The 24,611-nt window shown below is 42.0% G+C and overlaps 1 protein-coding gene across 1 annotated transcript in view; it reads left to right on the top strand.

The window, feature by feature from the left end:
• The window catches only part of LOC111673147 (aryl hydrocarbon receptor-like), a 42,109-nt gene extending 21,539 nt beyond the window's left edge, over positions 1-20,570 (top strand). Inside the window, exons 3-11 of the mRNA XM_023430818.2 lie at positions 1,246-1,349; positions 4,241-4,330; positions 6,593-6,722; positions 8,437-8,570; positions 9,099-9,301; positions 9,469-9,578; positions 12,078-12,219; positions 12,444-14,061; positions 16,853-20,570. Coding sequence (XP_023286586.1) covers positions 1,246-1,349; positions 4,241-4,330; positions 6,593-6,722; positions 8,437-8,570; positions 9,099-9,301; positions 9,469-9,578; positions 12,078-12,219; positions 12,444-14,061; positions 16,853-17,002 — 2,681 coding nt within the window. The 3' untranslated portion in view covers positions 17,003-20,570. The remainder of the gene's footprint in view (positions 1-1,245; positions 1,350-4,240; positions 4,331-6,592; positions 6,723-8,436; positions 8,571-9,098; positions 9,302-9,468; positions 9,579-12,077; positions 12,220-12,443; positions 14,062-16,852) is intronic.
• Positions 20,571-24,611: the final 4,041 nt, after the last annotated feature.

Here is a 24,611-nt window from a genome sequence, read left to right on the forward strand (position 1 = left end):
CTCTCTCTCTCTCTGACTCTCTCTCTCTCTCTGACTCTCTGACTCTCTCTCTCTGACTCTCTGAACACAGATGCAGCTTCACAGCAACACGACACTCCTCTCTGTCTCATTCTGCCCTGAAATCTTAATTTGATGTGTTAATCTTTGTGTTCTGTTGACATCAGCTTTACTTCCTTGTTGTTCTGGAGCTCACAGGTCCCTCTGTTTGTGTAAAGAGTGTAAAGTAAACAGTTTTTCTGCTTTAAATACATAAATGTTCTAATGTTCTTCTGACCTTATTTTTAAAAAAGGAAGAAAATGAAGCGGTAACCCGCTTCCCTTCACCACAACCTGGGCACATTAACTGAACACGATACAAAATGAGTATGAAGCATTGCTGTTGCACCGAATCATACATGAACAAATATATATTATATATGAGCTACAGTATGTTTGGGCTCAGAGAGGTTCTTTTATAAACTAACTATTATAAAACTTTGTATGGTGACATTTGAAAAATCAACAGCAAAAATCATGTTTTTGAGCTAATTTCATTCCATTAGGAAAAGTCATGAATCATTAAGGTGATAAACAAAAGCCAGAGTCTCCAGGACCCCAAACACAACATTAGGGTTATATTGTCTTCCTGATTAACTGATGATCGTTTGGTCTCAACAGTGTCAAAATAACGTGGGAAATGTCCTTCACAGCTTTTTAAATCACCTTCACGTTGCTTGTTTGGTCAAACCAACTGTCCAACATCAAAATAATATTCAGTTTACTGTCACATGACACAAAGCAGAGGAACAAGTCCTCAGGCTGAAAGTAGTTAGTTGTTGGCATTTATGCTTAAAGAATGGATTAGTTGCAGTTGACTTTCTTTTTGTAGTTTGTAGAATAGAATATGTATCTGGGTTAGAAAGACAGTAGGTGTGAACAGTTCAGTGCTGTACGGCTGCAGGACAGCAGAGTCTCTGGAGAGACTGAAATAACAAGAGTTTTTTTTCTTCTGTTGTAATTTTTATCACTGACGCTCTGATGTCATAGTAACTATGACATAACTAAGTTAGACAAAATAAAAGGTCTGGTTTTGGGGAATCAGACTTTTCAGGTTCCATGTGGTGAATGTTTCATGAGCCGGGAGCGGACGTGTCTGCAGCATCTTCAGCGTATGAAGCATGAGGCGGTCTGACAGTCACAGCAGTGCTTTGCAAACATTATCACAGGACTAAAGCCCGTCTAACCCCCCCCCCTCTCTCTCTACAGTCGCCCTGACCAGTCGAAACGGTGTGACTCCGCCCAGTGCAAATGATGACGACAGTAAAACAGCGGTGGAGGCCAAGATCCCTGAGGGTGAACTCCTGCTGCAGGTCAGTGTTCAGACTGCAGTTGTTGTTATTTCTGCTCCACCCACAGTCGTCTGTTCTGTGTCATCTATTTAATTCCTTTTTCAATTCAATATCTGAGATTGTTTGTTGCTATAACTACGTTTGTTATGCTATTGAAGGCCAGTGTCTGTGGATGGGCAACGGCACCGATTTAATTTGTGAGTCTGGACCGCCCATGTTTTATTTTCTTTTTTCTTTTTTTTCTTTTTTCTTCTTCCTGACAAGTGCCCAAAATCTATTTAGGCCAATGACAGGGGCTCAGAGGCTCAGGGCGGCTTACCACTCAATATGTCTGGCACTGTCTGCTGTGCCCTCATGAAACATTAGTGCACTGTTCAGTCACACCAGTCTGCTGCTGGATTCGACCTGTGCCCGGGACTCATCATATCATTCAGTGAATATGGATTCATTTCAACAGATATTTCAGCCTGTTATTCCTCAAATTATCGTCATTGTCGTCCTGAAAGAAATTTCAGGGGTTTTTACTTTTACAACCCGAGTCATCTTCATGGAGCTTCGGCCATTTGTTAGTTTCGATCACATTTAAAGGAATAGTTTGACATTTTAGAAACTATGATATTCACTTCTTGATGAGTGAATTGATACCATTTTCCCGTATGGTAAATATGAAGCTAATAGGTTAGCTTAGCGATGCAGAACAGCTAGCCTGGCTCTGTCCGACGCTAACAGATAATGCCTCAGTGTCAGATCCACTTACATCATCTCACTCACTGACTGGAGTCGCAGTGATTGGCTGCGTAGCGTCATGTGATCAGTGCCATAAAGGTTATAGAAGCTGCGTCGATCGAATAATGGTCAATAATATATAGTTTATACATCTGGGGCCACAGTTCGCCTCTCAGTAACCTCTGCAGTGGATAAATGCTTCCACTGTGCAATGACGGTGAATAAAGTGACTTGAAGTCCACAATAAGCAGAGCTAACGGAGCCAGTGAAGTAGAGCAAAAACAGAGCGAGAGCATCAACTCCCCCCTTCCCACCCCTCCCTTTCACCCCGCCCCCGGACCTCTGGACATTTTACTGGAATTTCAGGTCACTGTTCAGTGTTTTAAGAAAAGGCGATCGATGGGCCTGTTTTCCATTCCAGTGGAAACGGAAAAAACAAAAAATAAAACCCAACCTCTCGTGGTTGACGGGGGTTCTGTGCCCTCTGTTCTGTGTGTGTGACTGAGTAGAGGGCGAACTCGCCGGCTGCCAGATCTTTTTGGGATCTGCTGGAGTCATTGATTTTCCAGTCCAGTTCCTCCCAATGTGCATCACACTGGCATTCCAGGAGAGGAGAGGAAGCAGCCGTTCCCCCGACCCGAGCACGGAGGTTTTCCTTCTTATGATAAGCCCCACGTTTCCCCAGCTTGTTGGTAATGAGAAATGAAAGCTCATTTGGAGAAACAAACTCAGTCAGGAGGTGAGTGTTCCACAGGGGGTCTCTTCCTCCTCTTCCTCCTCCTCCTCCTCCTCAGGATGAAAGGGGGAGATGGACAGCGAGCCGTCCACGGACACAGGTTTATTTCTGAACCCCTCGAGTCTGAGCCGGTTTCTTCGCATCAGACAGTCGTGAATTATAGAAGAGCAGTGAGCGTTTCAATTATTCAGGCTGAAAATGGAGGAAACGTGGCGAAATGTTTTAATTGTGTTGTCACTTCTTTAGTCATTATTCAACAATAAACACACAGAACCGGTCGTTGTTGACAACAGACGACAACCTGCTGTCTCTCTCTCTCTCACACTCTCTCTCTCTCTCTCTCTCTCTTTTGTGCGCCCTCACTTCTCCCCAGCTCGTCCTCACGACTGCAGCAAATCATTTGCAGATGGGAGGTCAACAAGTTCACATGAGCAGACTGTGTTGCCCAAATTGCGGACTGTTGCGCAACCTTTCACGTCACATCGGCTTCCAGTAGCAACGCAGCATTTCTCCGATTTCGTTTTCTACATTTGAATAATGTTTGGAGGGATATTACACAAGAGGTTGAATATTTTAACATTAGTGCATTAAAAGTAACTGAAAAGCTGAAACATGTGGCTCCAAAACAGATTTTTTAGAATACGTTTGGTTGCTGTTTACATGAGAATCTCAGCCCTGACATTTGCTCGCTTGTGTTTACTCTATCTCGCGGACAGTTGAGGTGAATCACTGGTTGTATTATCACAAAGAATAACATGGCGTCTCCGGCGTTAGTCATCCCTGCGCCCCCGTGGGCTGATTTAGGGAAGAGACGGCTGCGCTCGTACGAGCGGCTGTGGCTCTGTGATGAGGACGGGCGTGTTTGTTTGCGTTTTGTTTGGTACATGTCTGTCAGTGTGTTTTATTTACCAAATGTTCTCATACCGGGGGAGGGCACGTGTGCGTTTAGTGAGGTGGAAATGTTGGACCAGCTGTTCCCCTTTTGAAGAGACACAATGAGTGCGCTCCATTTCACCTAACATGCTACTTCATTTTCCTTTTCCTCTCTTTTCCTTTCTCATTTTCCTTTTCTTCTTTATGATTTGAATGAGTTTACTGTAGCGCTGTCATCTTGTCATCACAAACCTGCAGATCCACTCTCTACAACAACTGCAGCCATGGCCCCCTTTATAAAAATTAAATAACCTACTTTTGTAGAACAGCTGTAAAGGCAGAGAGTTGATTGCCTCACACACTACACACTGTACATGTCCGTATGCTTCATATATCTTTGCTGACTAAGGCGTAATAGTGGAGTGGATTCCCAGCAAACGCACAGAGCTCTGCCATGTTACTGACACAGGTGAACTCCTGCCAATGACATTGTGTTGCTTTATTTCCATAATGAAAGCTCTTACAGAATGAATGATAAGTGTGCTAACTGTGTGTGCATCCTCTGTTTGACCCGCAGGCTCTCAACGGGTTTGTCCTGGTCCTCACAGCCAGTGGCACCATCTTCTTCTCCTCTCACACCATCCAGGACTACTTGGGCTTCCACCAGGTATCGTATCACTACCAGTGTTTTTCTGTTTCCTGTCGCCTCCAGTAACCGTCCGAACATTCTCCACAACAGTATTAACATAATCACAATTAGCAAGAGAAACAGCAGAGGGTTAATGGGAAACCTCCTGTCGTCCTATTGTGGTGAAGTTACAGAAATCTGACACAGAAATAGCCGCTGTGTCTGGATCACAAGAGCTCGTACAACATCAACACCAGCCTGTATTTATGACGTGGTTCCACAGTCAGTAGACTCTGCTGTGATGAGCAATGGCTCCTTTTTGGTCCCGTAAAAACCATCTGACAAACACCCAGCCTCAGCTGAATCAGCAGTGAAGCAGACATCACAACTGTCCTTGAAACATGAAGTTGAAACTTGACAAAGTTTAGTGGACGATTGATCATTTTTCCTTTTGGTTATGTCGAGTGTGTCATTCGCCTGAGCTGCAGACGAGTCTTTCCGCTGGTAGATCTCCGTTCTTTGGGGGAATCCAGAACACTGGAGTCACGAGGTTGAGCTCCTGTAAACTTGTATGTTACCAAGGGTCCATTAGCAATCAGTGTTAGAACAGGGCTACTGCTAGCTTGGCTACCTTGTCACATGCACATGATCATGTCTGCATATAGTCACCACTCAAGAGATTAATTAACATTTACAAAATCAGAGAGCGAGGTGATTGTTCCATCATCTTTAACATTTTAACTCGTTAGTTTAGCATCTAACCTCGCCATGATTTAACTCCTGTATTTTGTGGAGCATGTGTCGACACAGAGGTGCAAATCCACAGAGGCAGGTACGTTATCGTATTAAAATTCTTGGAAGCTCTGTGTCTGCGGTCGATGGCGGGGTCTCGATGGACGGCTTGCGTGCAACATCTGCTGGGAGCAGCTCGGGGGTCTTGCTCGATGCATCGGTCTACTCCCTGCATGGTGCAGAGTCAGAGGCTCAAAACAGCAGCAAAAAAAGACCTGACCTATTTATAGCTTGGCCTTTTGTAGAAACCACTAGTCGCAGGAGTGAGCTGCTTTGAGCAACACATCTCTGCCCTGCAGCTCAGCTGAGCAGCACACACGGAGCCTCGGCTGAGTGCACCTTTCCTGACTTTCGGTAGCCATCCAAAAAGGGAACTTTGCTTTTGAACGCAATGTTTCGGAGAAACTTTCCTCATGCAAACTGCTGGAGCCACATGTGACAGCTGCTACTAATACTGACACGGCTGCTGCACTAGCCTACCACTAAAAATAGCACTACCTCTGCAGGAGCATTAGAGTAGCACACCGAGTTAGCTAGTAGCTCCTCTCTAGCAACTACCCAGAATATCCATAACGTGCAACACAATGAGAACATCCAGAAAAACCCTTATAACCATCTAATAATGCCTTAGTGAGTATTTAGCAACGACCTGAACAGTAACCACCCAGAAACACTGTGTCAACCACTGAACAGCTCTTCACTACAAACCCCACAGCAACTCCTGGCAGCTACAGTGAACATGCTAACATTGACCTGCCAAGACAACGAACAGCTGAAGTGAAGTTTGTCGGCAGATATCCATAGAAGTTTGAACCTTTTTGTAGTTTTTATTCATCATTTAAAGAAACAGTCACATAGGACACAAACTACTGGATATGACGTAAGGCTTAAGCTACATCCACGCTCATGAGTTTTCTTTTTAAAACGGTGCTTTAAAACAAACCGATCTTCGTCCGGTCGAGCGTTTTAGCTCCGTAGCAGAAACGATCTCCGTCCATACTAACACACCGGAAAACTCATATCACATGACCATTCATGTACACTGGGCGTTTTAGGGTAGTGAGTGTGGCGTAAACACAACAGAAGTGATGCATTTTGAAACTAAAACAAATCATTGTTGATGTCGCCTTAGAGTGTTTTCACATAAAGGAAAAAAGGAGTTGAATTCTGAAGTAATTTAATATAAACCCATTTGTTTGTCATTATCTTGAAAGCCACTTAGCAGCAAGTGTTGGCTGTAAAAGATTGAATCAGCTCATTGATAGCGACATGAGAAAAGATTAATTTCGGTGTAAAGAGATGCATAATTATTTAATAAAACGTAAGTCTGGTCACTGGGATAATATAATTCATATTTTTATTATGGATTTGTTGCTTTTGGATTATAATATCAGGTACATAATGACTGACCTTTGTAAACAATGATGACTCCCATTTCTTTTTCAGGTGTATAATTTAACCTGTGTCTCTATGTAATGGGCTGATTCTCCGTCTCTTCTCTCCTCTCAGACGGACGTGATGCACCAGAGTGTGTATGAGCTGGTCCACACAGAGGACCAGCAGGAGCTCAGGAGAAACTTGCACTGGGCTCTGAATCCTCCTGCCGCTGCGTCTGCCGTTACCCAGGACTCCCCCCAAGGTGATCCCTCCTTCCTCCCTCCCTACATGAGCCTTTCATTACAACCACGACAGAACCGTGAGGTCCTGTTTGGACTGGATACTCTGGTCTGAAGTGGAAACAACACACCAAATCAAGGAGTTGTCACTTAAAGGTTGAACAATATTTGACTTGAGCTTGAACAGTGTTTCTGAATTTGATGTTTCTATGCAAATAAATCAGAAACATTTGCATAGAAACATCTAACCCTGACCATGTGAAGAAACACTGTGCAGCCTGGGAACTGCAAGCTGTTGGAGGTCATGCACATTTTATTTGCATATGCACAGACACTATATTGCACTGCAGCCTGGAAGCTGGTTTGACCTTACATGCACTGTGAACAGGTGTCCAGGTTTTCGTCCAATCAAAAACGTCTTTCAGTAAAACTTCCTGTGCTTCTAAAAACACGGAGTTTAAATATTTAATAGGAAGATTTGAATCTTCTTTCTGCAGTTTCATCCCAAAAATCTGTAGCACTGCTGAATGTGCTGCACTCTTCTGCAGCCCTCAGTGTGTGTGCGCACGCACGTGTGTGTGTGTGTGTGTGTGTGAGAGAGAGTGTGTGTGTGTGAGAGAGAGAGAGAGAGAGAGAGTGTGTGTGTGTGTGTGAGAGAGAGAGAGAGAGAGAGAGTTTGGACATCAATATCAGAGGGTTAAGTACACACAGTTGAGGCATTAAACTGTAAGACCATCCTCAGGTCAGGTCACATGACCCTGTAATCTTCACTGTGGCTTATGAGGTGAACTGGTCCCAGATCTGTACTTGGGTTTTAAGATGCTTATGTCTGTGTGCTTTGGTTCTGAGCAATGTGTTTAGGTTAAGACCTACAGCCCCTGACACAGCTCACCCGCTCCTGCACCGACCCCCCCCTCCACCCCTCCGTAGCTACAACAAATGCAGTCACTTGGTGTGTTAGGTCAGATCTAGCTCAAGGCATCATTACATAAGTGTATTTTGTACAGTGGACGGCAGCTGATGATATGAGACAACATTAAAGCATAAGCATAAATACAGGCGGCAGCTTGAAGCCAGGTCAATGTCACAGTTATGACATTATGAAGGTAAAACAACAGACAATAAATCAGGAAACACTGTATTACTGTGGCACATGAAGATGACACTGTCGAGGAGTTCAGTGCATATTCAAGAAAATATTAATAAAGATACCGTTAAACTTACTTAAGTTCTGTAATATGAGACCATGATGTGTAATATATGAACTGGAGGAATCTGAATCGACATGCGACCTGGAAGAGCCGGGGATCGAACCACCAACCTTCTGATTAGTGGACAACCTGCTGTTGCAGCTATAGACTGATACAAAGATGTGTTTTTCTGAGTGAATTAAACATTTTGTAGTTTTTAAAAAAAAAAAAAAAAAAAAGTATGGCTTTAGTTTTATTACTTCTCATAATTCTACAATATGAAAACTCAACAGTCTCCAACCTGCACTAAACAGAGGAGAGAAGAAAAACAACTAACAAATATATCAACTCCACACACACACACACACAAATGTCCAGTAAACATCCACAGTACCACTGTCACATGAAGAATCATAGTCCTTGTAGAATAAACATATAAAATATTGTCCATAAATATAATTAAATTGTTACTTCTGCTGCAGTTTTAACACCAGATTCTCACATTAAAACTGAATAATCATTGTGGCTCATATTTTGTTTCCCACAGATATGGAACCTGACAGCAGCTCCGCTCTGGTCACCTACAACCCCGAACAGCTTCCCCCTGAAAACTCGTCCTTCCTGGAGAGGAGCTTCGTGTGTCGGTTCCGCTGCCTGCTGGACAACTCCTCCGGCTTCCTGGTAGGTCACGCGTCACACAGCGACTGAGAGGAAACTTGGATTTGTCTCAGTGAGACGCGTCGCTTTGTAGATCACAGAAAATACTACTACAGTCAGTCATTTAACGCTTTTAAGAGACATGAAGAAGAACATGGTCTTTTTAAATGCTTCAAAGGTTTAAAAAATAGCTTCAGGCTGAAAGAAGGATTGAGAGTGAATCAGTATTTTTAGTGACATTTTGGTAAAAAAAAAAAAAAAAAAGCAAAGTGTTGTGGGCGTAGTGAGCATATGGATGAAAAGCAGAGAACTGGATTAAGCTGAAGGCAATGGGTGTCACAGACTTACAGTAGAGTAGTCAAACCAATCTGACACAGGCAAAGGGGATGGGGGATATTTTCCTAAAACACACTCCAGTGATACCCGAGGACACGTCAGTCAGAGTAACGCCTTGCTATGATTAGCGCCTACTTTGTATTATTTTGTGCAAATGAATGAATGGGCCTCTCAGATATTTGCACATTTGAAAAACGGTTCTAAACTGCTTTCCAGGCTTTGAACATCCAGGGCCGGCTCAAGTTCCTGCACGGACAGAACCAGCGGCAAGAGAACGGAGGGAAGGCGCCGCCGCAGCTCGCCCTCTTTGCCATCGCCACTCCTCTGCAGCCTCCGTCCATCCTGGAGATCAGGACCAAGAACATGATCTTCAGAACCAAACACAAGCTGGACTTCACACCCTTGGCCTGCGATGCAAAGTAATGAAACTTCTGTTTTACTGTTGACTGCCACTTGGCTCGTTGAGATGGTTGTTTTTGGGAGGCTAAAGCAGTAAATTCAGAACTTAATGTTACATCCTATGAAGTTGTTCACTAGTTCAGTCATATATGATCAATGATGAGTAACTTATTGTCTTTTTGCACAGGGGGAAGATAGTTTTGGGGTACACAGAGGCTGAGCTGCGCGTACGAGGATCCGGCTACCAGTTCATCCATGCAGCAGATATGTTGTACTGTGCAGAGAACCATGTCAGAAGTAAGTTGTGTCACCGTGCCAACCAAGCTATAAAACCCTTCTTCAAAATATATTTAGGCAGAATTTGACGCCAGGAAAATGTTTTTTTATTGACGTCATTCACTTTGTGCACTTGTTCTATTCAGTCTTTAACTTCACTGCCACTTCCAGATCAACTGGTCAGCATCAGCTCAGTGAAAATAAACAACAAAAAGCTCCAAACAGATTGATGAGAGGGTCATTCACCATGTCTTTTAAGTATTTTTTGGCGGTATTTTATTTTTATTAGACAGGAGCAGACAAGAAGCAATGGGGAAACATTTAAGGAAACTTTATTGGGTAACAATAAAAAAAACCCAAAGATATCAAAGGTATCAACTACTCTCAAAGACACACAAGTAGCAGTTTATCAGATTTTATACGATTCTGAAAAGAGCATAATCCTCTATACTGCTGTCTTTACAATGAAGCTGGCTGCATGTTAACACAGGGTTAAGGTGGCACAAAAGAGGTGGTTGTTATGAGGTCTGAAGCTGTTTTCTAATGTAATAAGAAATGGTTAGTCTTTGCTGTTTATATGACAGAGCCATGCTGCTATTTTAGATTCAGTCCTGCCAAAAAAAAAAAAAAAAAAAAAAGTTGAAGAGGTCCTGTTGAACCTGGTCAGAGAGTTCAGACAGCTTTCACAAGTAATCCTGCTGGATTATGGAGCAGATTGAGCAAAGCTGCAGAGCTGCCAGAGGAGAGGATAGGGCCCACAAATCCACTGCATGAGCAAAACATCAGAGATGATCCATACAACAGTGGCGACACACAAACACTTCAGAGCACAGATATGTTACCGACCGCTCTCTCGTCACTGGAGCGCAAGGATCAGGGTTTGCCGATTATCTTTGTATTCATTTTTGTCTTTAACACCTTGCATGCTTGGTGCCCTCTTCCCAGCACAAACTCTCTGATCTGGTCTCTTCCATTCAGCCTGACTTTATATCATGTTAGAGTCGGGTTTGTGGCTTTACTCACCTTCCAAATTTACTTTTCATCCTTCTCAAAATTGTACAAAAGGATGACGGAGCACCAGGTTTATGGATTCTGACATAGGGCTAAAGGGAAGACACAAAGTAAGCAAAGTTGGGGAGGGTGGCTTTGCCCCATCACATGGACACATTTTAGGACAAGGTCCCTTTTTTACAACCCTTAAGGTGCACTTCTCCAGACTGTGCACTAAACACAGTGGCACCCATGTCCTCTTTGGACATTCCCCACCAGCCTGAGACGACGATTGGCCGGAAGCCACATGACCACAGGCCCAACTTATCTTTGAAGAGGCCCCATAGGCAGAGATGTGTATGTCCACATATGATAAGCTGTTTTATATTTTCTCTTCTCATACCTGTCTTAATTACATGTTACTTGTGATATGTTTTGTGATGACCCTGATGAAGGCCACAAGCTGAAATGTGTTGGTCTAATAAAGTTCTGGAGTTTTGCTGGAGGCTTAAGGCATTTTTTATATCAAGATGATCTTGTGTAAGTCCCCATGATCCAACCAGTGAGTAATTTGTAATATAAAGCAGTGGAAGCACATTACTGAAAATATTTGTAATAACTAATAACTCCTGAGAGGATGTCAGTCAGTTGGGTCGTCAATCAAACACTTTGGTTCACGTTCATCCAAAGGTTTCCTCAAGGTTCCTGTTGATACTCATGGTTCCTAGAGATGACTGCTAATGTTTCTGGTGACCTTAACTCGCCATCAGCAACTAGTACAACAATTAGTACAAGCACACACGACACAACAAACACAATAGACGAAGCACACAGTACAATTACACAAGTTGACAAAGAGACTCCAAGGAGAAAGGTATCAAAAAATAAACAGGTGAGATAGGAAACTGCCCCTGTCCGCCAGGAGAATCATACATGACAAAACTAGAGTGCAAAACAGAACTGAACAAGAAAACAGACATAAATAAGACAAAAGAACATGGGCGGAGGAGCTAGACTATCAGTATAGTATATAGATTAAGACAGAGATTACACAGACTAGTAGTTGGGTCTCATCGAGCATTGTCAAAAATGGCTTCCACACCTTCTGGAAAAACCTTTGTGAGTGCTGTTTGCTATAACGAATCTGTTCCATCCTAGCAATAGAAAGCATCTTGTTGAGCCACCTCTTGAAATGTCGGGGCGATGGAGACTTCCAGTAATATTAAGGACTCCAGCGTTTTACCTGTACTTCTATTAAGGTTCTAGGACTAGAATCCAGAGAGAGCTTCATTCATTAATGTTAAGTCTCTCTTTTTTTACTTTGGTATGAAATTCCATCAACATGCTCAGTTGTATAGTTTGGACACTTAAATAACGCAACCTTTTTTGGATTTACAGCCATTGAGTTTCTACCCCTCTACCAACAGCTCTTGACTCTGTCCTTGCTGAAATGAAAAAGTGCTTTCGGCAATGTTAATTTTCTTACAAAGTTCACTCATTATAACTGTGTTTGTGCTCCATATTGTGTAGTGATGAAGACTGGAGAGAGTGGTCTGACTGTGTTCAGGCTCCTCACCAAGGAGAATCGCTGGAAATGGGTCCAGGCCAATGCCAGGCTGGTGTACAAGAATGGCAAACCAGACTACATCATCGCCACCCAGAGGCCTCTTTTGTATGTTCCTATGATCCCTTGATTTATGCAAAGATTTTAAGAGTTTATCCCAAGAGGGAAGCATGCTTTATGTGATGACGTTATGTGATGACACATTTTTAAACATTTGTGACACTTACAAACACCTTCAATCACGAGAAAGCGGGTAAGAACCAAACACAAGCAGGAAACGTTGATACCGTGGTGAGATCTCCAGATGATAATTATGTGTTCTGTCATTGTAGGGATGAAGAGGGAGGAGAGCACTTGCGCAAGCGCTCCATGCATCTACCCTTTACCTACGCTACAGGTGAGGCTCTACTCTACCAGTCCAACCATCCCATTGCAGGCTTTAGAGATGGAAGCCTGGAGAAAAACGGTAGCAAGTCGAAGAAGAGCCGGACTGACAGGCTGCTGAGGGATGGTCTGGACCCTGGCTCCCTCCTGGGGGCGTTAATGAGTCAGGATGAGTCGGTGTACGTTTGCCAGCCCGCTCTGGAGCCCAAAATGTCCTTCCACAGCAGCTTCTTTGGAGAGCAGATGGGCTTCTCTGACTCCGAACCACCTTCCAGCTTGCACAGAAGCTGGGACGAGCCAAGCAACGGCATGGTAGTTCCAGGCATCACAGAGCCAAACACAAGCTTCGACCCACTGCTTGCCACTCTGGACTCCCTCTCCTTGGAAAGCCAAGGTGTTGTGGACGCAGACGAGGGCGGGTGTTCAAACGGTGAGCTATTCGGAGCTCTGGAGGGGTTGGGGCTGAGTGCTGAGGACCTGGAGCTGCTGTTGCTGGATGAGCGGATGATCAGAGTTGAGATGGACCCCGAACGCGTGCCCACTTTGGACGACCTGCTGACGAATGACGAGATCCTTTCATATATCTACGACTCCATAGAGGGAAAGACTGATTCCGCAGAGCACGGAGGACAGGTGCCTCCTAGTACGTCCTCAGCGACAGCCACAACACTGTCACTACCTGAAAGTAATCCCACCTCTGACGCTAACGTGCAAATGCAGTTTCCTCACCATAAGCCTCCCCTGGTGGGGCAGGCTCCCATCGTCCAGCTGTCCCAGCAGATGCAACAGCACCTCAACATGCGAACAGGTAAAGTAGCACATGACTGGGGTCAACAGAGCGACCACTTGGCAAACACGATAGTCAACGGAGAACTGCTGGGGCAAAATCAATCTATTCCCAACGGACAGTGGACTGCCCAAGACATTCTCACCAGTGCAGGGATACAACTGGACCCCTTTAACAAACAACAGACTATTTTCAATGGCAAGGCCTCAGAGCTGGATGGCGAGCTCCATCAGCAGCAGACACATCAACGCTACCTTCAGCAGAAGCAACCGAGGATGCAGAACCAGGGCTCGCAGCAGTGCCATGCCAAACAGAAGGCGGCCAACCTCAACGGACTGTGCGGCATCTCCAGCACGGAGCATTCAGCCGGGAAATCCCAGTGGCAGGACTTCGGATTCAGTGAGAGTCTGGGCAGCAACCCCTGCCTTGATAACAGCCAAAAACCTCTTACAAACACCTCACTAGATTCTTGCATGGATTATAGTATGCCTGACATTGACAATGCAGATTACACTATCAGTGGAAGTGGTTTGCTTGGGCGTAGCGGGCAGCAGCACGGGGCCGAGTCCATGGTCTCATCCTTCCAGGGGATGAACCACAAACGGCAGCAGGAGCAAATCCCGGTTCCTTTGGCCCAGGTCATCTCCAGCCTGTCGCAGTGCCCGCCCCCCAACGCCTCCCTGGAGCAGATCCTGGGAGTGGGCAAGCCCTGCCGGCAGCTGGACCACTACGGCCACATGGTGACCTCGGAGATGCCTCATGAGCCCAATCATAGTAAGGTGAGGTCACTGAAACACTGACACGCTGTTATGACAATGAAATCACAGCTAGCTAAAACAGTTTGAGTTTGGGTGTTCAGTATGTATACTTACTGCCTTTATGGAGCTTTCAACTGCATCCTCATGCTCTTCACCACTGGGGAAATGGTTCTTTGCAAAAAAACATATGTTATTATCAACATGTGTTTAACTTTTTTTCCTCTTTTTAAAGTTCAATACTTTGGTCTAGAGCTGCAAAAATTAGTCGATTAATCAGTCTAAAGAAAACTATTTTGATGCTCAGTAAGTAACTGAGCATCAAAATAGTTTTAAGTCATTTTTCAAAAAAAAATCCCAAATGTTTGTTATTTCCAGGTTGTCAAAAGTGACATTTTACTGCATTTCTGGGTCTAACATTATATTAAAATGAATATTGTGGGTTTTTTGGCCGTTGGTTGGACAAAACGAGACTCTCCAGGATATTGTGATGGGCATTTTTCAGTTTTCTGATGTTGTACACATCTTTATCGATGAATTGAGAAAATCATACAGAGTAATAATCATGAGTTGCAGCCTTACTTTGGTCCTCAGTGTATTACAGTGATCCCCAGAGGACGCCTTCTAGTGACTGTGCTGATCTGCAGTATTTTCATCCAACACCAACAGCAGCTCAGATTTTCCACTTTACCACATATTAATGCCCAGTTGTTGTGATATTTGCTGTCGATGATCCTGACACACAGCAGATGACTGATAATTTACTCACACTCTGACCTTTACTCTAATGGTTATGCCAAAATGTCCAACTGCAGCCTCCTAATGATAATCTGTCAACATTTAATACAGATTCTTATTGGCAGGCAGCTGTGACATTTGCAGATTTAATTCATGCTCATCACAAAAGGAACCTTCTAATTAAGATGAACACCTCACTGTCATTTTCACATGTCCACAACATTCAGAATCCTGTAACACGCCTGTGATACGTTTGATTAATGCGCCAATATTCCTTCATTCATTTGTTATGCTGTATTGTAATGTATGTGCAGGCGAACCTCACTTTATCACACAGATAAAACTGTTCTGCTTATTGTCAGTCCTTGGATTCATTATTATAAAGGGCAGTGTGTTTTGTGAGTATCTTATTGTGACTCCTACTCACGTCAGGAGGTATCAGCAGCTAAATTGTTTAGGACTTGTTCACTCATTTATTCCCTCCATTCAAAGCTAGTGCACATGAATGTACATCTTTTTATTCTCATTATAAGTATTTCAAGCTATGAAATAGAACTACGATGTGTGGATATTAAATAATGAGACTAATGCTGGTTCGACTTTGACTAAAGTCCATTAAACCCTTGGTAAATGGATCAAAATTGAATCAAATCAGATTAGTCATTGCTCCCCTAACACTGTGTGCCAGAATAAGAGAATAGGTCAATCCAAGGCAGAAATGTAAAGATTATTTTATTTTCTGTCATGTGCTAGGTGCTGCCCCTCAGCAGGCTTTGGCCAATCACAAGAAAGTGGCCTGAGCTAATATGGTCTGTGTCAGTCAGTCTCGACTGAGGGGCTGCATAACTTTCAGATAAATAAGGAGTTTTACTTAAACTGTGTGTCATGCAAAGCTTCTCTAGCGGAGTACCAGAATAACAATATAGAGCTGGAAATGAGCATAATAGGTCCTCTTAAAGAACAGGCACGGAGCTGTGCTTGTTCTACATCTGTGTTTGGTTTATTTAGGTTCATTACTCAGGATCCAAAAATGGAAAAGACATGTTGTGTCAGCACAATTTTTTTTTCTCTTCCTCTCTCTTTCTATTTGTGACGTACGAAAAAAGGCCGGGCTGCACTATTGTTTTCTAAGTGTTTGAAGACAGGATGACAGGAGATGTAAAGGATTTGGTAAATCCAGTACATGAAGTTCATTACTACATGTATTGTGGTTTCTTGCCTGTAGGGGTCAGGTCCTCTTGATGTGTAAACAATGGTGCAAGAGATTTTAAGGACTGATGAGATGCATCAGTTTCTACCAGTTTCTTAAACAGAAAGTTTGAGATGTAGTCGTATGTCTGTGTTTATGTCTATATGTGTCTCGGCTCGAAAATACTAATTAACAGATTCAGATTTACTGCTGAAACTAGACTCACATTAATCAAACTAGACTCAGGCTTTTCTGTTATTTTGTCTACCACATTGATGGAATGATTTTGGCTAAAGTGATCAATTAAGTGTAAATTAATAGTTTAAAAATTCCACTCTGAGTTCTTAGATTTGTGGTTGAGTCTATAAAGTGTTGGATTTTTCAGGCAGGCGCAGCAGACGATATTTTTAGAGCAAAAAATATGATTATTGCTTTTATACTCAAGCTTTTGTAATCATTGAAAATTGCTCTCACTTCCACAATTTTCACTCATCATACACACTTATACTCCTTTCAAAATAAATGTTCCTTTCCAATCCAATCATTACAACCTCACACTGCAGCCAAACATTGTTCAAACCCACTCCACTGTATTGTAAAGTCTAATAGCAAAGATGCCAGATACATCAGGCTGAATTTGGGTGAAATGTGTATAAAACAGTTTCCTTTTGATTAAATGATGCAGACGTAAAAAAATTCAATATTTTCTTCCATAGCTTCAATGAGGAGCTGGAACAAGCTGATAAAGCATATGTACAGTACGTGTATTAGTGCTCCAACCCTGAAGCCACTATCGCTATTAAGACGTACACTTCCATACATATATGACTGTATTTCATAATATCCCTTCCTGCCCTCTGTATTCATGACGTCCTCTTCCCTGCGCAGATGGAGAACGGCTGCATCCTGAACAGTGCTTACCCAGGAGGCTGTGCTCTGCCCAATGGGAACGGACCAGCGCCCCCTGCTGTCCAGATGCCCGTCCCTGAGACGTTGTCCAGCCTCCCCGACCCACCAGCCACGGGCTTCTACCTCTGACCGTCTGACCAGGAGCAGTCCTCTGTTCGTGGCCAGAAACACACCATGACTGGAGCAGCCTTATACATCTTGACACCACAACAAACAAAGCTGAATAAACGTAGGCCTATATTATGTTTTTCTTCTTTTCTTTCATTTGGAATTTGGAATTTTTTTCGTGCGTGTGTGTGTGTGTGTGTGTGATGGGGGGATTATTGTGTTGTATTTCAAGTCATATTATCATATGAGTCCTTTGTTTACAATAATGCAGTCAAGAGTGCTCAGTTGAGTTTATTTTAAGTGATACAGAGAGGTAGGTATGAGTTTTATAAATCTGCATTCAGATCTAATACAAAGCACATTTTAGATTTTGGATAGCTCTGGGATTTTAATTATTCACTATTTATGACATTTCATGCAGGAATGTGTTATATTTTATGTACCATGAAAGATCAAGATAACACGAGGAAGTGAAGCCCTGAAACATTTTGATCGATGGGGTTATTGGTGGGTCAATGACTGATACCACTTTACCACTGGAAGTTCAATACAACCCATCATTTGCAGTAGGTTAAGGGATTAGATTTAGATTTTGTCATTTTTTGAAGCAAAAATACTTAATAACATTTCCTGGTTCCAGCTTCTCAAATGTCAGGATTTGCTGTTTTTCTTTCTCTTTAATTAAATTGAACATCTTTGAGTTTAAAACTGTCATTTGGACAAAATAAGTCGCATTGCGTGACATTTTACAGACAAACCGATTTATCGATCAATCAAGAAAATAATCAGCATATTAATCGAGAATAAAAATAGTTGCAGCCTTGAATTGTAAGATTCAAAAACCAACAGATGCAGATCAACTGAATTCATGAATGTACAGAAACAGAAAGGAGAGGGTCTGACCAATCTGACCAAGCACCAAATGTAGTTCTGTCACTCTTCTAATTTGGTATCAGGGTTCAGACGATGTGCTTTGCTTTGTATCTGAATGCAACACACACACACACACACACACACACACACACACACACACACCACACACCCTGTCAGTGTAACTCCATCGTTTCTCCAAGTTTTTTTTTTGTTTTTTTTGGTTACCAGCAGTCGACAGGACATCAGCACCGCTCATAGTTTTTTCGTCATGCAACAAGAATGTAATCTTTCAGTGTTCGGTGATTTCTTTGTTGAACGGTTTCATTCGTCAACAATGAGATTAATCTGTGTATGTTTGAAAAAAGTATAGAATATGGAAATTATGGCTAGAAATATCCTGCACTTTATTTCAGGCACCCACTTAATGCAGATCTGTAGTCAGGGATACTGGGGTTATAAAATCAACAGACCCTGTTTTTATTTTATTTTTTTGTTCTTTTTTTGTTTTTTGAAGCAACTGATGGAAGTTGGACCAGTTTGCATTTTCTATTCTTACGTTGAGGTACATTTCAGGTGATAGGTTAATGTCCTCACAAGCACAAACACTCCTGTACAATTGTTAGTGTCATCATTTTCATCTTTCTCCACTTGAATTATTAAAATTATTATTTTTTTGTTGTTGATAATGTTGATAATCTTGGACCTCTGGATGAGTTTTATTTCTTTTTTTTTATTTTGGTCTTTGTTAAAAGTTGAACTGACTTGATTAGAAGAAGTCACGTAATTTAAATTTTTCTGTATTTATTCATGTCCTACAGCAAGTAAGCATCCTGGATTGTTTTGAAGTTGATGTGTAAGACATTTTCTTGAACAAAAAGAAACATAGAAAAAGAAAATGTAATCCTTCGTGGTTCTCTTGCTAAGCAGTAGTTGCACCCGCTCTCCTGAGGGAATCAACAAAATCTTTTTTTTTTTTCTTATTCTTTTCATTTTTTACAGTGAATCCAGACCCAAATCCATTACAGTGAAATCAAACCCGAGTTTTTAAAAGGAAAAGTCTGACATCTTAAGAAATCATCTTGTCGGAGGCAGTGAAGACGGCTATAAAGCAACAAGTCCTCCAACCCTCGAGTGCCTCCTGAAATATCGTCCCTAAGGCGACGGGCGTCATGGTTGGTTGTCATGGTTACAATAATAAACACGCGGACCGATCCGAGAGCGGCGTACCTACGTACCGTTGCCTTGGTTACTGTAATAACGGTCACAGCTTGGTTAGGTTTAGGCACAAAAAACTACGCGGTTAGGTTTAGGAAAAGATCGTGATATGGGTTAAAATAAGTACTTCCTCAACATTAGACGATCTCTGTTGTCATGTCAACGTGGTTAACTTTGTCCAACAACATAAACTGCTACTTTAACGTGAGAATTGAACACTGCGCACCTGTGTTTTCTTCACTCATTCTTTCACTCTGACGCGGACTTTGTCGCGCAATGTATTACGTCAACGCACTTTTCCCTCTGCTCCCGTCATAATTACTACGGCCGCTAGATGACGCCTAACAACAACACGTAACTGCACAAACGACCTAATGGCTCGTTCCAATGATGAAGACACTGGATCTCCTCACCGGATATGTCGCCCGAGTTAAAAGACGAACATATTTCCCCCAAAATGTCAGACTTTTTCTTTTAAATGGTAGCAAACTTGGTGATATATCAGGTCAGTAACTTCAGGTCTTGGGGGTAGTTACAGAATGACAAACACTGAAAAACCAAATGTGAGTATTAAAAAGAGATCTTTACTGGACGGATACAGTTCTGAATGTTTCTTGTACATAGTGAAATGACTGGAAAATGATGCAGAGTAGAATTATTTCATCAAGAAGGTGATGCTGAAAAGAGATTTCCATTTAATTGTTCAAAATAATGTCATTACTGTTGGTATTAATATTATTGCTGTAATGTTTTATGTTGCAATGTGATACACACGTGGTTACATGTCATTCAGATTTACTTTGTTTCTTTCCCTTTCTTTTTTCTACAGCAGAAATGTTTGCTATATTTAATATGATTAATGTGACTTATTAACAATGTGAAAAAAAATGTGTGTGTATATATAAACAAGGCAAACCAGCTTTGACAAATACAGGTATGTACATAGTTTTACGTCAAGTCACTCATTTCAAGCACTATTTTTAAAACACATGCTTATCAAACTCCTTTGTTGATTCTTTTTTTTTTTTTTTTTTAAATTGTAAATAGTCTCTCATCACAAAACACTGGACTCTATGACAGCCCGAAAATGGTGCCATACTACTGAGACTTGTTAAATAGGCTCTAATGTTGGAGAGTTTAATTTTGTCTTTTTGCTTAGCCACGGTAACGTTAACATGCTAACAGGACAAGGTGTAGATGTTGCAGGTTTGATCCGTGTCCTTTGACTGCTTGTTTCAAATGTTTGTTTTTTTTTCTTCCTTTTGAAATAAAAGGATTTCTTCAAATCACAGCGGGGAAAAAACCACAAACATCTTGCGAGCATACAACTCTGACCACTCATGCGTCTGCTTCTCTCTGAGTCCTCCAGTTTTGTATTCACTCAGACAGTAAAACGGCAGCAGGGGGTGTCCAACCTTTGTCAGTGACTCCTACCTGTGGACCCCTGACATGTAAAGGTGCTATATGTGTGTAGCATTTTAACATCAATAAATCATTACCACATTAACTCTGAGAAGTTTTTATATTACCGTTACAAAAGCACCGCCATGGCTGCAGAGTATGACCTTTAAATATTAGAAGTACTAGTCAGTTCAACGATCGTGCCACGACAACATGAGGTTAAAGGTATATTATTTTACACTTCTGTGTTTTATTTGAAGTGTTGATCCATGAGAAGATATATTTTTGGTTTTAAGAACCAAAGACCATCTCAGTGTAGTTTTACATCTCCTCTCTCAGGCTTCTCTCTGGAGCTCTAGTAACAACAGGTCGGTGAGCCAATAAGAAGAGAGGAGGCTCTGAGCCTCAGGTAAACACTCAGAGAAACCAAATCTTGCAAGGTTGGATGGTGGGTCCAGGTGGGCGGGGTTTGGGGCGTGGCTGAGAGCACAGTAAATTCTGTGAATCAAAATTTTAAGAAATCTATTACTAAAAAATCTCTGGAGCTGCAGCAGAAACTAATCATCTGTTCCTCGGCACATGTCCTAAACTTGTCAGGACAGGACCAGAATCATAAGCTCCTTGGCAGTGGTCACAGATTCAAACAGATACAGTACTGTGTGTATGTAAAATACTGAGTTTAATCATCAGCTGCTCAGCGGTCTCTGTGAAACACCAATTTACCTCCTCCTTCTTATCAAACCGTTCCCAAGAATTTTACATCAAAGATTCAGCTGCTGAACTAAAACACAACTCATCTGTCATCAATAGTCAAATTAGTTGATCATTTACAAAATCACTGATTTACCTCCAGTTACTCAGTTAACTAACATCTCTTCAAGCTGCAACACAAAAGCCTGATGCTGCTGCTACTGCTTTCGTCTTAAATCAGAGCATCAAATCAGTGACACTGAAAATAAGTGATGTTTTGTTTTCTTTAAATGCAGCGCTATTTTCATCTTTGTCCACAGAGGTATAGATATGGTAAAGCACAAATCACCCGAGGCTGGCTTGATTCACTGCTACAATATTTAAAATCAAGCCGCAGAATATTGTTAATGGCCGGACGAGAAGGCAGAGGGTTGAGCACATACAGTATAATCCTATTATCAGCAATCCAAGATTTACATTCCATACAGTCATGCATTATTATTTTTCGAGTTAAAGCCAATAATAGCGCAAATGAATGTGAAGGTTTTGAGATGAATGTCAGAAAGACGCAGTGGAGATGTCACTTTGCGTCTCCTGAGGGCGTAGGAGGATATTTCCAGGGTGAGGCTGAGTGGTGGTTGGAGGGAGGTGGAGGGGGCACTGGAGCTCTCCTTGTATAAGCAAAGACACATATTGAGTCATTCTGATCTAACAAGGCAAAAGAAAGAACAATGGGAGTAAATGTGCCGGAGGGGCAGTGTCACAGATACAGTGTTCAGTGTGGCGATTTGTCAGGGCGAGTCGGCTGCACCGACTGCAGACATATTTAGATAATAACTATCCAATTAGAGTCTCTCTGAAGTGGAGGGAGAGGAAACTGCTGCCTGGGACGAGTGAATCATCACCCCAGTACATCTGCTTCCCCCCTCTCTGAGCCTGTCATGGCCTCGCTGTGGTTTTCATGGGACGTCAAACAGAGCATAGAAAGAGAGCTTCCTTTGAGGCCCAGAGAGAAACATCCTGCACGCAGGAACGCATTAATGCACATGTCTTAATTAACAACTGGGGGTGTGGGTAGTTGCTGCTGAACTTGTGGACAAGAGGTCTTTTACAGAGCAGACAGATGTTACCAGATGTGGAAAGTACATTTCCTCAAATACTATTGTTCTTTACTAGAGTGTTTCCATTTTCATGCTAGTTTTTGCTCCACTGCATTTATATGACTGATGCAGATACTGTTTACTTTTCATATTAAGATTTTACATTAAAATATGTTAATCTTATATGAACATTGTCACATATTAAACCAGTGGTTCCCAAACTTTTTAAGCTGTTTGGGCCCCTTGTCACATTACTGTGAATGACTGTTGGAGGCCGGAGGAAGTAAAACTCTTAAAGTTAAGTAAAAGCAATAATATAAATGTGTTTTTTTTCTTACCTGCAGTATATACCAAGCAGTAGGCTTCACCTAGTTAGAACTAGCTCCACCTCAAGCAGCTAAAACAATAAAATGCTGGTTATGTATTTAAACATCCATATACCAATAACATCCGTAACGTAATATATATATATATACTCCTCACAGGGGGCAATGTCCTGCACAGTTTAAGTAGCCTACATTTTGCTGCTAATATGTCTGTACTTTTTATTTATGTGAGATTTTAAAAGAACTCCTACTTGTTATGGAGTATTTCTACATTATGGTATTGGTATTTTTACTTAAGTAAGCAATCGATTAACAATGGTCAATTCAATTGACCCAGTAAACCATGACAATATCATACTGCTGTCATTCATTTTATTAATACACCTGTGCTTTTCCATGAACAGGAAACCCCTGTCTCAGTGATGTATTGTAGATGCTGTGTGATGACATTGACCTGCACAATCCTGCACAATCCTGCACAGCCTCACAGGTGTTTTCAGTTACTGCCGCGGTTGAAACTGGGTGGAGCCGTGCTGGGAAACACATGAGCTCATGAAGCAGGTGCATGAAAACTAACAGGAGAGTGAGGAGTGAAGATGTCAACCAGTCATTGAGATGGCACACGTCCACACAGCCCTGCGCAGAGGTTTAATCAGGTAAGTAAGTGGAAACAGCTGTGCGGGGGGGGGGGGCACTGTGGCTCTAAAGTATGAGACTTAAGAAACACTGGAAAACAAGGTGGTGGAGGTGATCACAGATGACAGTTTTTACACTGTTATGTTATGGTGGGGTGGGGTGGGGAATGCATTATGTCACAACTATAGTAAAACAAGAATGTGGGTGCGTGTTCGTGTTATCTCATATCTTATGTTGTCCCATGTTCACCTGTTCAAATATAGTTGTTTGTAATATTATTCTTCTAATCCATTATAATTACCGTTTGTCCTTTTTTTGGTTTATTAAAATGTATCATTTATACTTTGGACTGGAAACCTGACTTTTCAAAAGTTAAATTTAAAAAAATAAATTAAAAATAGATAGAATCATTGGTCTGAGTCGCCCCCTATTGTTTGTGTTGGGTACTACACTCATTTTCATAGTGGTTTTGTTGGGGGGGGGTCAGGGTCTGTGGGATCACTTTAACGGCCATTTGGAGAATTAATAGCCTTATATATCCAATGAAGGAACAGCTTTCATCCATAAAAGTTTTTTTAAAGTTTTGCTGGCTTTCCCTGAGAGAGACAGTTTGTAAAGCTGAAATCCAATTCTCTTCCCTTCTGTTGAACTTATCAAGCAGATTACCACTTTGTTCAATTCACTACCTTTCCATCCCTGCAAACTTAAAACATAATGCAATGATATCATAAGGAGCTTAACAGTCTTTAGTGTATGAGGATGTTACAGCTCAGTCTCTGCATTAGAAACCATTGAGTACAGGCTTTAGGAGAGTCTTCTTTGTGTTTCCTTTCAGCCTTTTAATATGCGAGGACTGGACTGGAGACAAGGGGCACCAGAGGGCAGCAGCAATAAAAGAGCGGCGAGATAGTGGGCTTAAAATTCCACATTAAGGTTCATGACCTTCTGCAAGGGTGTGAGGGAAAATCATTTCCTCTGGACTGTTTCTGAATGTCACCTCCTCACTCTCATTTCAGGACATATCTTAGATCCTCCCTCTGAATTCATGTCTGTAAAACACAAAGAGAAAGGATTCTGACAAAAGAACACAAACAAACCAAAAAAAACAATGTTTGTATGAGATGAAATAAAGGAAAGGAGGTGTTAGAAACTATTGCAAGAGGACAATGATTCAACAGGCTGATTCTTTTAATGTGATAATCTGTCCTGAGTGACCACAGCCAGTCTCCAGTGTCAATGAACAAGTCAGCGAGCATGCAAATGGTCTATCATTTAGAAAAGGCCAAAATCTCCCATTAAGACTGACTTGAGAAAGGTTTTAATGAGGCCCTCTGGGGCTGTCAAGTGTGAGGGGAAAATACCATATGATAATAACATTACACAACGACC

Source organism: Seriola lalandi, unplaced genomic scaffold (assembly GCF_002814215.2).
Source record: "Seriola lalandi dorsalis isolate HSWRI2012SDOR001 ecotype SW California unplaced genomic scaffold, Sedor1 jcf7180002054912, whole genome shotgun sequence".
Lineage (NCBI taxonomy): Eukaryota > Metazoa > Chordata > Actinopteri > Carangiformes > Carangidae > Seriola > Seriola lalandi.